This window comes from Misgurnus anguillicaudatus, chromosome 11, assembly GCF_027580225.2.
Source record: "Misgurnus anguillicaudatus chromosome 11, ASM2758022v2, whole genome shotgun sequence".
In the NCBI taxonomy this organism is placed as follows: Eukaryota; Metazoa; Chordata; class Actinopteri; order Cypriniformes; family Cobitidae; genus Misgurnus; species Misgurnus anguillicaudatus.
In genome coordinates this window covers 13542149-13557392 of record NC_073347.2, presented here as the reverse complement: position 1 = coordinate 13557392, position 15244 = coordinate 13542149, and the positions used below count along the sequence as shown (strand labels likewise).

At 37.3% G+C, this 15244-nt stretch overlaps 1 protein-coding gene across 1 annotated transcript in view; it reads right to left on the bottom strand.

Moving 5' to 3' along the window:
* Positions 1 to 15244, bottom strand: part of LOC129415884 (transmembrane protein 150A) — a 39741-nt gene that overhangs the window by 4072 nt on the left and 20425 nt on the right. The window contains exon 6 of the mRNA XM_073873067.1: positions 11767 to 11894. Coding sequence (XP_073729168.1) covers positions 11767 to 11894 — 128 coding nt within the window. The remainder of the gene's footprint in view (positions 1 to 11766; positions 11895 to 15244) is intronic.

Sequence of the window (15244 nt, the reverse complement as noted above, 5' to 3'; positions counted from 1 at the left end):
GCAAACAAAATTTTAAAGCAACAAACAAAAATCCCTGATATGCCATGATTTGGACAAAAGAAAAATATAAAACATTCACTTTAATGTCTGGAAAAGACCTTTTAAAATTCCATGATATTCCAGAAATTCCACGACCCGTGGGAACCCTGCATATCAACTTATAACTAAAGTGCTTGCATTTGACAATAGTATTTTTTAGCTTCTTTTATTCAATCTGCTGGATTAAGACTCAACTGTTTTTAAAGGAGAAATAACAGATCTAAAATCTTAACCTGCCGCAAGGATGACATATTTTTTGTAGGCCAACCGCAGAAGTTAGCAAGATACAATTCTAGCAAACGCATTTAGACTTCAAAATTCATAAAAGTTATGTTTATCTGTGAAGACTAACTTGTTGGACAAAACGTGCGTCATAAACTTTTATCAAACACAGACGTTATTATTTCCGATAATTCAAAAGTCTATGGGAAAAATGAATAGGCTCTTTAGCCGGGGAATGGGTTGGCCTACAATATATGTCACCCCTGCGGCACTCTATAAACAAATCAAATGACTCACACGGCAACAAATGAACTGCAATTAAGTATGTGATGTCATTTAAAGGCTTAAAGCACACATGTTTAAAGGGATAGTTCACCCAAAAATGAAAATTCTGTCATTATTTCCTCACTCACATGTTGTATCAAATCTGTATAAATTACTTTTTTCTGCTGAAGGCACATGAAGATATTTTGAGCAATGTTTGTAACCAACTCGTTTTCCAGCACCATTGAATTGTATTTTTCTTTCCTACTATGAAAGTCAATGGTGCTTCTGTTTCCTGGTTAATTACAAATACCTTCTTTTGTGTTCAGCAAAACAAAGAAATTCATACAGGTTTGTAACAACTTGAGGGTGAGTAAATAATGACAAAATTTTCATTTTTGGTGTTCACAAAATTTGCTATTCATATATAAGCATAAAAATGAACAGCTTTGTGTTTGTGTTTTAAACAAAGAAATGGTGGGTTAGAATTATAAATAGAAATATTATTCCAGTACAGTCCCGGATCCAACCAGCTAAAAAAAGCGCAGTCCTAAAACTGTCAAGGAACATATTGGGAAATAAGTGGAAACTTCTGTTTGAGCAGATTTTCCATTTTTATAGCTAAATAGTTTTTATGTACTCCCCACACATGGCTGTGTGGTATGGGTTGGATTTGAGTGCTGAAAAGTTCATGAACAGCACCTTACAAATACTGAGCCTTATACTATTAACCAACAGGGGGCGACAGAAATCACCTACACTTTATCTGTCACTGCCACATAAGACGCATGTTCTAACCTCTGTATATAGATGGTTTCATCGGACGCACGTGATACACGTCTGGATCCGAACCTTATTTCCGGTTTCGTTTTTTTAATGGTCTGACTAGTTGCTAAACTGATCTCTTGAACAAATACCTCGTCGAAAATAACAAATGTTTTGGTTTCCTATGTAATCTATGTGTTGTTTTTTTGCTTGTTATATAAATAAACTACGTTTACTTTGTTGTTATTTATTCTCAGCGGAGTTTACCGGAAGTTACGCGTGGACCGCGACAGCCGCTTGTTTATGTTGTTACTGCTGAAACCGTCTACACTACATTTCAATAATTTTATGTATATTAGAGTAGCATTTCTTAGTATTCTTAGCCTTTTGTTTATTTTTTTTAATTATTACTTGATGATTAGAATGGTATAATATCACATTTATACCACAGTAACATATTATTTTCACAGTATTCTCTGGACAGTATGATTTTCCATACAGGGAATACATCAATAAATGTTAAGATCACACTTTTTAATGTTTTTTGCTTTTAAAACGTAGGCAAAATAATAAACTGAAGTTTGAAGCATGTATCAAAGCACATTTAGTTTCACATAATACTGTGTGCAGTACACCAGTAGCCACTTAAATTGCATACAAGCAGAACTAATGATATTTTAATCTTAATCTTTTGCATTTGTACTTTTTCATTTAAGGCGTTGTTCAGTGTGTTTATAACGCTCTTTAAAAAACCTGCATTTGGACAGATTTTGTTCCTCAGAATATGACTAAAACCGAAACTCTCTTTTACACAGAAACAAAAGCAAAGTGTTGTAAGAATAACGTGAAACCACAAAACAACTCTAAGTATTGTCAGGAAAGCACTCATTAGCTCTGTAAATATTGTGCATGTTCCCTTAAGGCAAAGAGTTGTCCTTCACTTCTACATCTAAATATTGAGCTGCCGTGTCTTATACTCTGTCATTAGGACAAGGACGCGTTCTCAGCTCTGTAATGTTTAAGGTATGCAATGGGTAAGCAGTTTTAAAAAGAATGAAGCTGGCAGTAGTATGCATGCTTGTCATGTCAGTAACAGACACAATGCACAATGAAGAGGCTTGTGATCATGTGACACATGTGAAATGCTTAAAGCTGTAAAAATATGCGCTTTAGCTCAGTGAGCATTCTTACAGTTTTCTAGATAAAACAATGACAGGCAATGCAGTTACAGATGTCTTTGCATAAGTGTTTTTTCTTTTCTCATGCCTCGGGCTACTATATTACTAACAGAGGAAAGATGTTTCCCTCATATGGACTTGCTTTAACATGTGGTTCAATGTTTGCCCGGCAGAAATGTTTCTCTGTCTGTGTTTCTTGTATAGACAGCTATTTAAGGAAACATATACAATGACCTCAAATGGTATTTCGACACTCAAAATGTATGCAGTATGAGTTTCACTGCATTAAATCAAAACAAATATACTAGTGCTTATTGCAGAAATAATAACCACAGTTGTTGCTCACTGTATGTATTGCAACTGGACATTATGGGGCAGTTCCCGGACAGCGTTTAAGTTAAACTTGGCCTTAGTAATATTAGGACAATTAAGAACAAAAACACTACAGGTGTGCATCTTCAGACAAAATAATGTCACCAATAGATGTTAAAATTAGTCATGGCAAGATGTTTTTAAATTAAAGCTGCTCAAACATGCATTTTAGTCTAGGAATAGGATAAGCCGTGGCCGGGAAACTGCGGCTATATGTCAACAGTGTTGGGACTTTTTTTCTCTTTTTCACAAATCGATTTTTCCCCCATATTTATTTCCGCAAACATTGAATGTAAGATAGTCTTCTCCACTAGATGTCACCCTCTTTTTTTGCCTTGCATGATGTTACCAAGGAGCGAGAGGCGAGCCTGTCATTCATTCAGTCTATATTCTAAAATATATATATATATATATATATATATATATATATATATATATATATATATATAAGAATATAGACTGAATGAATGATATATAATAATATAATTTTCTATATAATCTATATTCATTGAGTTGAATCGAGAATCAAGTATAAAAATTGGCCCGAGAACCGGAATTGAAATCGAATCGATAGCTTGTGAATCGAAATCGAATCGATCTTGCACCCAGCGCAATTGACTTTGTCAGTGACGCATGTGTCATTCGTATTTTGTGGGTTTTTCCCTACACAGACGCACGTCGGCAAACTAAAAATTATCATGCAAATAACGATTAAAATATTTTCATAAGTTTGTTGTGTGGCTGTATTACGTTTATTTTATGTAAGTAATAATTAAAATGTTTTCATAAGAAACCTTAATGTATATGAACTTGATTTGTAAGTGTACTTTGGGGTTTGACCTTGCTTGCGTTTCTTGGGTCCAATTTCAAAGCCCCCAAACCCTTTCAGCGGTGAGGGTGGACGCAGCGATGTCCTCTGCTGGCGTCAGGTCATGTGTAGAGGCAGATCCACCTCCCGTTACACGGAGTGCCCGATTTATGCTGGCAAGCTTGAGATTCCCCGTCTCCTGACATCATTGTAGCGCTTGGCGCAATGATGGGGATGCCAGCTGATGAGACAATTGTGGCTATTTCCTCTCACGCCTGTTTAACCTACGCTGATTTGGGCGAGTTTCTTCCATCCCCATACAAAACAACTTCTCTGTCTTTGACTGCTCTTACAAGAGCTCTAACTTGCGCCCTTGCGTTTAAAGGGAATGTTGGATAGCGTTCTGATTGGTTTATTTGACGTTACCCCCAAACAACACCTATGAAAAATGAACCTACTTCAGACCAACCCCTTATTGATTTGCGCCTGGCGCAAGAGTTATTTCTCCCGCCGGGCAACAGCGCCCAAGATCCACCCACAAAGTCACTTGCGCTTTGCACTTGCGGTTCAGATCTTTAAAATAGGGCCCTATGTATTTTTTGATAATCATTTTGAATCTGATCTCTGACAAAATTCCTTCACAAAAATGCAATTATTTTCGCTTGTTGCTAAAAAAATTTTTTTTTAAGAAATAAATAAAAATTATAATATTTAAGAATTTAAGCAGAGAAAAAATATTGATAGGATGAAAAGTTTTTTCTGTTTTGTTTGTTTGTTTATTGTTTGTTTGTTTTGTTTGAAAGCAGATGGTCTGTTCTTTCATTTGATATATTTGTATTTTTTTTAGAATTAAAAAAATGCTTTCCTGAAAGGCATTTTGTGAAACTTTTGTGAAATTCACCAAAAACTTAAAAATAATTTTTACTGTACAAAAAATGCAAGTGCAACTTAAACCACATGTTCACAATAATCGTCTTTGCTAATAATCACATACTATAATTATAATCTACTGTATATTATAATTTTCATGTATAGATACATATAATATTATATTAGTGATAATATCTATTATAATATATCATATAAAATATCACAACACCTTAAATGGATAGTTCACCCAAAAAGATATTGATAAATGATGGTAAGCACACAGTTAACAGTACCTATTTTCCCAATAATAGGAAAAAGAAATACTATTGATGAAGTCAATGTACACCGTCAACCGTGTGCTTACCATCATTTATCAGTATAACTTCTTTTGTGTTTAACAAAATAAAAAACTCATACAGGTTTGGAACAACGTGAGGTGGTGAATCACAATTTTTAATTGTGGCTTAAGTGTGGCTTAAGTGTCCAACGACAATTGTATATATAGGCAAATGTATAGCACGCAATGGTATTTTACAGTAGCTTTGTCATGCACTACCTGTCAGACTTACATGAAAACCTAATCACAGTACACACACTTCAACACACACTAACATTCAAACACAGGATAACCATCATGGTTGATATATCCAGAATGATTCATCTATTCAACTCCGAAAAAAACATGCTTTCCGCTGAAAGCGTCTGGGTGCAGTTAACCGTTTATAGTGGACCACACAAGCACACATATAAACATAAACATTCACACTCATGTATAAAAAATGCACACGTGAAATGCACACGTGCTTACAAAACTCTAGTAGATAACATAGTGCCTATCTAAAAGGAATTCGTCCTCTAAACAACCTTTAAATAATTTTTTTCTAACAGAGGACATCTGTGATTTCATGTATGCCAATATAGACAGGACACACGTTTCTATTGTCAAAGCGATGATCTATAACGTTGCTTCCCAATCCTGGTCCTCCACGACCCCCTCCTAGAAAGTTTTAGATGTGTCCTTATTTAAAACACCTGATTCAACTAATCAGCCTCCTTCCAAAATTCTCTGATCAGTTAAATCAGGTGTGTTAATTAATGGGACATCTAAAACATTCTGGAATGGGGTCCTCAAAGACCAGGATTGGGAAACACTGATCTATAACATGTTGAAGTATATAAAACAAATGTAAAATAATAGACCAAATACTACTCTGCAAAGTACAGCCAGAATGGGATCACATTTCTCAGAGTTCCCACCAATTTGGCTGCAAAACTGCAGTAATTTGCCATGCCATTTTACTCAGGCTGTGTGGAAAACTCAGACAGCAGGAAAAAAGCAGTCAGTAGATTGACCAGGCATCGGAGGAACAACGTGGCAAAGTTTTCCAACAGGCTCAGACAGGTTTACTGGAACAAACGAGGGCTAACACACCTGTAACTTCATACAACTTTATTTAAACAAAACTCCCTCTGTGATCTCCAGTCTTTCATCAGTGCCTCTATAACTTCATGTTTTTCCTAATCTAGTTCTGCAAAACAATGCAACACCATTCCAAAACTAAATTTGAAAAGAAGTCCATCTATCAAACTCAAACAAATCTCTGCAGCAGTGCCGCCATGGTTACATAACGTGGTTTCCCGATGCTAATAATGAGAGCCTGATGGCGTCCTCGTCATCCTACACTGCAGCGGTGGAATGCTCAAGAAGGGCAGGCAGTCCTTCTGATGAGGTACAGATGTGCCGTTTGGGCCACGTGCTCGCCCTGCTTCTTCCGCCTGTCAGATCATGGCAGCTTCAAGTTTCACACACACACACACACACACACACACACACACACACACACAGCATGGTACGTCGTGACTCATGCACCCATGTTTCCAGTAAATTTTCCCTCCATTTCACAGAATAGGGGATGGTGCAAACCTGCTTTTCCAACAATGTTTGTTTTAGGATTTAAATGTTAGGAATGGCAGTGGCAGCATGATGTCTTGATTTGTGTAATATAGCAGTTTAAAGAAAAGTACTGACAGCCTGGATTATTCGATTATATTTTCAATCAACAGAATTCTACTTAGCACGCACTTCAACTTGATCTGAAAAAATACCCTATAATTTTCTATAATGCAATCCTAGATGTATACGACTTCCTTTCTTTAGCAGAAAACAGCGCGAGACACTTGAGAACCAATGATCATATTACTGATGGCATGTCACTATTTCATGTGTACTCATCAATCCTCTACACGTGTTTACATTCAACAATCACTAAATACACTTAGATACTAATCGTTTCCAATCACAAATGTATCATTATCCTATGTTGAATTCAATGCCATTACAAAGCTATTAAGAGACAATCCTTGGTATTTTGAAACCTGGTATTTTGCACTCTTCAGTTTTTGGTAGCCTGAAATAAATGCAAGTCAAGTCACTGATAAGAAAATGGCAGGCGACGTTAGAGGGTTTCTCAACTAGTTTGCACCACGGGTGGGTCACAAAGCCAAGGGCCACTGACTAAATCTTTGTTCTGCTATTCTTGTTGTTGTTTGTGATGTTTTTTTAACAAACATCTGGATTTCCATTAGCCTGGTTCTACCAGACTCTCCAACATTTCATTTGTACAGCGAGTCTGTCCTCTCTACATTGAGTAACGTTTACTTGCTTGTAGGCGAGTTCTCTGTTAAAGTTTAACACTATTGGATCTGCCCAGAGTCACTCAGGATCTAACATAGCCAATCGCTAACGTGTGGGTCGTGAGGATTGTTTAGAAAAAGATATCTGTCAAAGAGAGATGCAGGTTTTGTTCATCGAATTTAAAGGAATAGTCTACTCATTTTCAATATTAAAATATGTGATTACCTTAACTAAGAATTGTTGATACATCCCTCTATCATCTGTGTGCGTGCACGTAAGCGCTGGAGCGCGCTGCGACGCTTCGATAGCATTTAGCTTAGCCCCATTCATTCAATGGTACCAATCAGAGATAAAGTTAGAAGTGACCAAACACATCAACGTTTTTCCTATTTAAGACGAGTAGTTATACGACCAAGTTTGGTGGTACAACATAAAACGTACCGCTTTTCTAAGCGGATTTAAAAGAGGAACTATATTTTATGGCGTAATAGCACTTTTGGGAGTACTTCGACTCGCCTGAAAAGTCCGCTCCCCAGGTGTTACTGCGCCGAGTCGAAGTACTCCCAAAAGTGCTATTACGCCATAAAATATAGTTCCTCTTTTAAATCCGCTTAGAAAAGCGCTACATTTTATTTTGTACCACCAAACTTCTCGTCTTAAATAGGAAAAAACGTTGATGTGTTTGGTCACTTCTAACTTTATCTCTGATTGGTACCATTGAATGAATGGGGCTAAGCTAAATGCTATCGAAGCGTTGCAGCGCGCTCCAGCGCTTACGTGCACGCACACAGATGATAGAGGGATGTATCAACAATTCTTAGTTAAGGTAATAACATATTTTAATATTGAAAATGAGTACACTATTCCTTTAAGAGTTCAAGGAACAATTGTAAATTCTAAATGTATATTTGACACTAAGGACAATTATGTATTCAGTCAACTGTCGAAGCTGGGTCTAATCATTAACAAAACGCCACTCCGGTCATTGACGCACGGCGACGCACGACGACACACAACATCAATGTTATCGGTCTTAGCCACTCCCTCTGTTCGCTGATTGGTCCTACAAAAATATGATTTCTCGAAACGCTACAATAGACCGAAATCCCAGACGTAGTACTGAAGGAAAATTAAATTGAGCGGAAGTGCGTAGGAGGGCGTGCCAGGCAAGATTTCCATATTGAAGCTGTTCCTGTTCATCTCCACACTGGAAATACTCAACATATAATAGTGGTTCAATGGGTCACAAAACTCACAATTTGGATCCAAAAATTTTTTTCCAGTTACAGATTGGATAATTTTTCCCATCAGAAAAATAGGGGCTACTGTCGCTTTAAGAGCGAGTCCCATATACGGTAGCCTTTTTCGTTATTCTCTTTACTGCACATGCAATCTATATCACTTTAAAGCTTGCTGCGGGAGATTTCTTTTTTTTCATTTTTTTACGTGAGGATAGTAATGACTGACAAGATGATGCTGGAGGAAATTTTGCGCAACAGATCCAGATCGTCAATGACAAATCAGTACTGCTTGCTTCCTATACAGTTCACGGGTTTGTGCACGAATGGAAAGTGAAAGTAGACGAAAGCGCGTGTTCAAACGTGATTTAAATTCCAGATGCCTGAATTACATTCACCATAATTACCCAACAAAATCTGTGGAAGAAGAAAAGCATTGAAATATATTTTTATAGTCAAGATAGCCCGACTATTTAGTGCGGTTTTTGGCTGCAAAGCGAATGTGAAAGTGCCGTTCACCCTGTTTCGACTTTTTTGAAAACGTTATTTTAAGGTAAAAAAAACTCTTTAGTGTTGCTTTAAGGTGAGTACATTATAGGGTCATTTTAAATTCGGGTTGAACTATTCTTTAATGCACTTTCATAATCTTTTTGTTAGAAGATTTGTAAAAGGATGTAAATCCAATTAAAAACGAAAAAATTTTGACATTACCGCTCTTTTTTTCATCTTCCCCCTCCTGCGGTTTCTGAACGTTTGAAATGCACAAGCATATTAAACTCATAAATGTATATCATTCTGCTAAACTTGAATATTGAAAAAAAAACCTTGAATTAAATATTGTAAGGAAGTACACCGGCATACAGATGACCTCAAAGCTAACAGACGTGGAACTTCATGAACTTACACAAACATAGACTTTACTTTTTTCTAAACTCTGCATCAAAGATAAAAGCTACTGCTGCATGCAGCGTTTACTTCTCCCAAGTCAAGGGACTTGTAGCAAGCAGCATCCCTCTTAACATGTCAGCGAGCTGTAATGAAGGCCTGATACTGGTGCACAATGTGGCAGACAGTGGGCCGGAACATTCCGTTCACGTTTCCCTTACACAAACAGATGAGAGGGAGGGACTTCAGGAGCAGACTGCTTCATTTCTCTCTGACCAGACCAGACTACAGAACGGGGAGGGCCAAACTTGACCTAACTGACATCAAACTTCTCATGTGCAACCCAAACATGGATCTCTCAGCTGAGCTCAGTACACAATGTTGCTCTCTACACACGACGCGGGTGGCCCTTGTATCACAAATGACTCCGAAAGGAAAAGTATTAACCCCCCCATAATTTTTTCCCATAGATCCGTACAAGGGTTTATATTGAATATATGGACTAGTAAGGTCTTTAAATGGCAAAACACTTCTGGATCAAATATGATGCTTATTATTCAAATGAAAGCCACTAACATCAAAAATTATTGGTTGTCAGTTGTCTCCAAAATTATTGATGTTGTTGATGCAGAGATGAAGATTCAGGGTTCCCACACCTTAGTTAACTTCAAATTTAAGGACCTTTCAAGGACTTTCCAGGTCCAATAGCCTCAAATTCAAGGACTAAATGTGAGGACACATTTCAAGTAAGAGCAAGGTTACATTTTGTTACCTTTTAAGATACACATTGTTACAGATCCCTTTCGAGGGAACTCGTGCTGCGTCACTGTGGGGATGCCTCCAGGGGTAAGTGTGTCTGAATGTGTATATCAAATTCAACCAATGGTGAGGTTTAATGACAAAGACAGGGTGACGCGGGAGCCAGGAATTATATCGCTATCTGAAATATTGCCAAAGACGGCTTTACAGGGACGCAGGAAGTATGACAAGGAGACGCAACGTATATGCATACTGGCTTAGTGTATATAATAAGCATTTAAATTTTTGGTGAACTGTTCCTTTAACAAGTAAGACATTACAGCTGAATGACAGACAGCATTTACAGTAAACATCTTGATCCAACTCAGGACATAAAATACAAAAATGTAACCACTGGCCAGCCATCTGACAAACTAAGCTTGGTGAAATACAAGGGAGTAGCTCTGAAAACATTTCAAATATGCAAGGGAGCAGAACCAAAATTACTGCCCTAATAACAAAATGGCTGATGATAAGATGAATTCATACTTCATAATCCTGCAAGGATGACGGTTTATGCTCTAAAACACCTGCCTAAGTCAAAAAGCAATAAACACAGCATGCTTGAGTGAAGCAGATAAATCCATGGAGCAACCTGCCTGAACCTGCGCTCTCTCTCCACACATACGCGCACACACGTTTATGCAGAACATAGTTAAGACACGGACGCTTAAATTATCAAGAGAATGCTTTGTCTCCCCCCTATGTATCTATGACAACCAGCCCATAAAACCCGTGATGCCCCTGTTGGCGGACCTCCCCACGTCTCTAGCCTGGGCACGCAGCCAATCGCACAAACATTAGAACCTACAAATCGCCATGGGCTCACGCGGATTCATAAATAAAGATAAAGGATGTTGGTTTCACAGGGCTCGGAGGAGTGCAGGGCTCTGTGTGAGTGAGTTTATAGAGACGGCCTTTTGAATCTCATAAAGACAACAGTTATCTAAACACTCCCGAGGATCCTTGGTAAAACAGGAGTGGAACTGAAGGAAAACCTACTGTATATGGGAATTCTTTAGAAATATTTTACACTTCTGTTTATGTAGACATATCAGGGCAGCATGATTAAAAAAAAGGAAAATGTGATGTGATAACGTGTGCCTAACTCAGTGATAACTGCTAACTGCATTAGCAGCGCAACAGGTTATGGGTTCAAACACATAATGATTATACGTATACCTTGTATTGAACTGTAAGCTTCCCTACTATCTGCATTTACCTAAAACATTGACTATAAATAAAGTTTTGAAGTATTAAAATCATGTTGTTTTAGAATAAAAAAAATAATCTGCATTCCAGATATCTATTAAAAGCTTTAAAGTCTCAAGTATTAGCAAGACTTCCTTAGTCAGCCAGCTTCCACAGAAATCAGCTTCATTAGAATTCATTCATTGGCTTGCTCATCTACCAAATAAACCAACACAAACCAGACAGGCCCAGGAGCAATTCATATGAGTCTAATCTGGTCACTTTAGCGGGGTTATATTCAGTTCTAGAGTCAGCCAAGTCATACCAGACTATTTTTGCAGGAAGCCACTGTGTATGTGAAAGAGAAAAGGGGACTAAAGAAGAACTTCCTCTTGCTGTCATATTCCCAACCTGAAATTCCTGGAATGAGGTCCTGTGTACACTGCTGACTACATAACATAAATCACACAAAATAGAGAAAAGATAAGAGTCATGTTTTACCTGGAAGTTGCCCACCATGATGAGCCCAGCAGCACAGATCCAGCCAGTAGAGAGACTCGCTGTGTTTAATACACAGTTCTGGTGCTTCTCGATTACATGGGCATAACGCAGCAACACAATTACCATCACTGAGTATAAGGACAGACATGGAGAGAAAGAGAGATTTATTTTAATTAATAACATTACAGCATATTGACATTTAGCATTATATTTAGATTTCATGCAGTTGACAGATGCTTTTATTCCAATCAATTAAGATCCCTGGGAATCAAACCTATAAGCGTAGTGTTGATAGCGCTATGATCTACCAATTCAATTACAGGAACACATTACTTACGCATTACAAACAACTGACAGAAAATCGTAATAAACTATATTTGGGAAACAACCACTTAAAGGCAAAACCATATATTCTTAAAATACAGAATAGGTTTCCCTGGAAGTGAACCCATCACCTTTGTGTTGCTCGTACCCTACCAGTTGAGCAACATATGGCTGTATAACATCATCTTGTTTGTATGCATGTTGTTGTAATTTATATTTATACAAAATGAAACGTTTTTATCTACTGAGCAACCGTGATGGTGCCCCCCGAGAAGATGGTAACAAACTGTGTACTCTGCGTATAGGGAGCTGCATGTCCAAACACAGTGGTGAAAGAGAGATTTTAAAGGTGCAGTGTGTAAATTTTAGAAGGATCTTTCGACAGCAATGCAATGTAATATAGATAACTATATTATCAGTGGTGGATATAGACCTTATAGAATAAACTGTATTGTTTTTATTACCTTAGAATGAGCCGTTTTTATCTACATACATGTTTCTACAGTAGCCCTAAATGGACAAACTGCTCTACAGAGCGCGTTTGTCACTACGTTATCTCAGATGAGGAGATGTCTTTCCTGTTACGGCTATCGTAGCTTCTCTATGTGCTTTAAAAGGGAGGGGTGCAATTTGCAACCTCACCACTAGATGCCCTAAAATCTACACACTGCATCTTTAAAGGTCATGTTCTTCCTGATCCCATTTGTCAAACTTTAGTTAGTGTCTAATGTTGCTGTTAGATCATAAATAATACCTGTAAAATGATAAAGCTCAAAGTTCACTGCAATGTGATATATTTTCTTTAACAGAAATTTCCTTTCAAAGCCTACAGCAAATGGCCGGTTTTGCCTACAACCCTCTACTTCCTGATCGAATTATGTTTTTGACTAAACTCCACCCACAGGAATAAGTCAGTCACCAGCTAAGCTCAAAAAGCTCTGCTAAGCTAAGCTACTGTCGAATCACAACACACTAAACAAACTACACAATCAGAACTCGATACGTATTTCTGAAGGAGGGACTTCATAGAACAAGAAAGACGTCAGCCCGTTTTTAGGACAGTGAAAGCAGCGCTATAGAGATAAGTAAATTGTCTGAAAACTACTAGGGGTGTCACAATTAATCGATTGTGTGATGCATCAATTCGCGATGCGTGCGTAAACGATTCTGCATTAATGCAGTAATAGCCCATAATCGATTATAAACTACTGACGTTTTTCTGACGTCATACGGTCACATATGCGCTTGTCACGGTAGAGAAAATGTCGGAGGGTGGCAAAACACAAAAGCAAGTAATGCAAGTAAAAAGTAAGCAAGTAAAAATGCACCCAGTATTTTAAAGCGGACGTCTGAGCTTATTTCAGCTTTTATGAGTATGCTGGTAAGCACAAACTGGGTAAGCACAAACTGGACAAGATACATGCTGTATGTAAAGCCTGACTGTTTATGCTGCCATCCATCTGTGTGTGCGCGCAAGTTTAAGGGCACTCAGTAGTGCATACACAGAGAGACGCGTTTCAAAAAGCTAGCGAACATAAAATCTTTGTGGTCTTGGCAGGGAACATACAAACAAAATAATCTCCACAGTATTCTTTTTCTAATACTTTTTCTAATGTTTATGTCTTCAATGTGTATCTTCAATGACAATGACAACTTCTTGCATCGTGACATTGAATCGTCAACATAATAATCGCAATCGAATCGAGGAACCAGTGAAGATTCACACCTCTAAAAAAATACAGTGTTTTTACATGTGAAACTTACATGTTATATTGCGCACTGTAAACAAAATTAAAGCTTAAAAAATACAGAAAGAACGGGACCTTTAAAATTGAATTTTTTACTAATGACATAACTTCCATAATTATTTGTTGTTTACATTATATTATTTAGTTTTGGATGTTTAAAATGTACCATGCAGCTGCTTCACAGGAAGTTATTAAACATTTAAAAACTTCAACGTAAAATCTATTAATCGACAATAATAATGGCAAATACAATATCAAGGTGAACAAATCAGCAATTATGATGTTTGTCATAATCGTGTAGCCCTAGTGCAACATTATAATTTTTTAAGTTGTTTACTGTATGCTTGTACATACAGTACACACTACCAGTCTTTGTATTGTAATGTGCTAACAAGATTGCTGTCATCTACCGAAATGAAAGGAGTGCACTCCTTAAGCAACACCATCAACATTTTACTGCTTCCTTAACCAACTAGCCTATAGACCAGGGGTCTCCAACGGTAGCCCGAGAGGAGTCTGTGAGTTGCCCGCCAAATCACATTCTATTAATAGTCTCAATTGTAATATTTATTTATGACATATTTTTTATATTAGCTTGGCTTGGTTTACGTATGTTAACATTTTAAACAATACTAAAACATATCAACAAGTAAACTAAAAAAAATCAACAAGTAAAACTAAAAAAGTTTTTAGTAGACTAAATCAAAAAGTAGCCCTCCAGATTGTTTTATCCATTGTGGTAGCCCTTGCTCACAAAAAGGTCGGAGACCCCTGCTATAGACAATAGACTAAGACCCAGTTAAACAATGTAAACCGTTTCAAAGCAGAGAACAGGAAATATTTATTGGTTGTCAACCAGCACAGTATTTTTGGCGACACTAGTTTATTAACAATGTGTTCTATAAAGGCTAATAGAAAGACAAAATGTTAAATACTCTCTTTCTCTTGTACTTGAATGCAAATCAACAAAATATTACAAACTAGATAAAAAGGTGGGTGCCATACGAGATTCAGTATTCAAAACAAGACATGACCATCAGCGTGTCCTTACAGCAGGGAAGAGAGGCAGTTTCATATATACTGTATATGCATATAATAGAGGCTGTATGTCATGTGGTAGTAACAAAAAAAGATATAACAGTTTAGGAGAAGTTACAAGGATGGAAAAACAAACATGTCTTCAGGCAAGTTAACCGTGTTTAATAAAATCCAGCTGTAGCACTACAGCAACCGAGTCTGTGGATCATAACGGTTGTAGGACTGGCCAATAAATCGAATATAAGATATTATCAAGGTAACTGTGCTGAAAATACTGAATATGAATAACGAATTTTGTTGAAAATGAAGATTAATGTGACAAAGACTGTACCAATATTCAATTTCACCTCCACTTTATGTCTCAGCAC